At 39.6% G+C, this 2,150-nt stretch overlaps 1 protein-coding gene across 1 annotated transcript; it reads left to right on the top strand.

Moving 5' to 3' along the window:
- The first annotated feature begins 387 nt into the window (after positions 1 to 387).
- Positions 388 to 1,684, top strand: LOC108970122 (serine-arginine protein 55-like). Its single transcript, XM_018935274.1, has one exon. It carries the CDS (start codon positions 449 to 451, stop codon positions 1,583 to 1,585), a length of 1,137 nt encoding a protein of 378 aa, XP_018790819.1. The 5' UTR covers positions 388 to 448; the 3' UTR covers positions 1,586 to 1,684.
- The last annotated feature ends 466 nt before the right edge of the window (positions 1,685 to 2,150 follow it).

Below are 2,150 nucleotides of genomic sequence, written 5' to 3'. Positions count from 1 at the left end.
AAAATTTGAGTGAGTTGCAAATATCTTTACTGATTTCTGTTTGTGGGATGGTCCACATACAATTCTTAGAAAAAAAGTGCAATTTCACTTTGGAATCGATATAATATTATAAATAGTTACACAATGTGAAAATTAACCGAGTCTACAAAGAAACTTGAACGCTATTAAGATATTCCGCTTATATTGTTTTCAAGGTACTACAAAAGGTAGCCAAAGAGGTATTTGGAGACAAAAGAAATAATGTGCTCGAAAGGATACAGTTGCTTTTACCTGAATTTTTACTGAAAAAGGTACTTAAAAAGAGCTGAAGGTCACACGTTATCATCAATGCAACATTTTGCTTAAATAGTGAGAACTCTGCCCAGAAAATCTGTAGTCAGTCAGCAACCAAAGTGGCGTTAACATAAACAGACAGAAAGTTAGAAAAATATAGGAAGGCAGCATAAATATGAGCAGCTCCAGAGTTTACGTCGGTGGATTGCCGTTTGGAGTACGGGAAAAAGATTTAGAACGATTCTTCAAAGGTTTCGGTCGAACAAGGGATATTTTGCTAAAGAATGGTTATGGCTTTGTTGAGTTCGAGGACTCACGTGATGCTGATGATGCCGTTTATGAGTTGAATGGCAAAGAGTTAATGGGCCGCAGAATCGCAGTGGAACCGGCGAAAAGTACAGCACGTGGTAGTAATCGCGATCGTTATGATGGCGGCCGACGCGGTGGACGTTACAACGAAAGAGGTAGGAATACACGCTTTGGTCCACCACAACGCACCGAATATCGTTTGATTGTGGAAAACTTATCTAGTAGCGTGAGCTGGCAAGATCTGAAGGATTATGTGCGGACAGCCGGCGAAGTGACCTATTGTGATGCACACAAAAAACGACGTAATGAAGGTGTTGTAGAGTTTGCCTCATCATCGGATATGCGGCGCGCCATAGAAAAGTTGGATGATACTGACCTAAATGGTCGTCGTATACGTTTAATTGAAGATCATTGCGGCGGTCGAGGTGGAGGCGGTCGTGGTCGGTCGCGTTCACATTCACGCTCTGTTTCACGTCGTCGTTCACGCTCGAAATCTACACGTTCACGTAGTCGTTCGAAATCACGTTCAAAATCGAAGTCACCAGTAAAATCGCGTTCACGTTCGCGTACAAAGAAATCTCGTGAGCTCAGCAAATCGCGTTCACGCTCGCGCTCTCCCAAGCGTTCACGCAAAGATGCTTCACGGGAACGCTCTAAGTCACCTCGACATTCGCGTTCCAAACATGAGTCGCACTCACCATCCAAATCTCGAGGTAGCTCTCGTGATCGTTCCGTATCGCGCTCACCATCTAAATCACGCGGTGACTCTCGTAGACGTGATCGTTCCAAATCGCGCTCAGTATCTAAGTCACGTGGTAACTCTCGTAAGCGTGATCGTTCTCGTTCCAGATCGCACCGGTCATCGCGCTCACGACGTGATTCACGCTCACCATCTCGTGGATCACGCGATCATTCACGCGACCGTTCCATCTCTCGATCCCGTTCAGTTTCACCGAGAAAGGGTAAAGCATCCCGTAATAGGAGTGAAAGTGTGGATAAATAAACAAAGTATGGACATCTTCTTTGGAACCATACCGTTCCTTCTGACTACCAAAATATTTTAATGGATAAGTATAAACAATTTGCAATTTGAAACTATTGAATAAAGGATATTTGTAATAAAAATATAAAAAATGAAAAAAAAACAGAAAAACAAAAAAATAAATAAATAAATAAAAACCAGAAAAAAATCAAAAAATAAAAAAAAATTTATTTATAATATTTGATACTATAACTGTAAATGTTGTATTTGGTTTGTTTGAATATTTCAAGTACACATAAAGAGCAGTTGCTAGGTATATAATGTATACATATAAATTATGAAATTTTGGGAACTAGGGAGAATTTTGAATAAAGAATGGACTCTATGAGTGATGTTAAAGCAATCGAGATATAAAACTGAAAATAGTTGAAACAGCTCACAGAAGAAACCCTGTTTTTTTATTGAATAAATACAATTGAGAAAGATTTGTGCTGGATATAGTTTGGAGCAGTCAAAAATTAATTCTAGGAAATTGAGTTTGCAAACCACTCTTCAATAAAGTAATATATGCTTACGAAGCAGAAGA

This window comes from Bactrocera latifrons, unplaced genomic scaffold (assembly GCF_001853355.1).
Source record: "Bactrocera latifrons isolate USDA-ARS-PBARC rearing strain unplaced genomic scaffold, ASM185335v1 scaffold_283, whole genome shotgun sequence".
Lineage (NCBI taxonomy): Eukaryota > Metazoa > Arthropoda > Insecta > Diptera > Tephritidae > Bactrocera > Bactrocera latifrons.
This window is presented reverse-complemented; position numbering and strand designations above follow the sequence as displayed.

What these genes read in the sequence shown, in the direction of transcription:
- LOC108970122 (XM_018935274.1), top strand. Translation starts at nt 449, where the DNA reads ATGAGCAGCTCCAGAGTTTACGTCGGTGGATTGCCGTTTGGAGTACGG.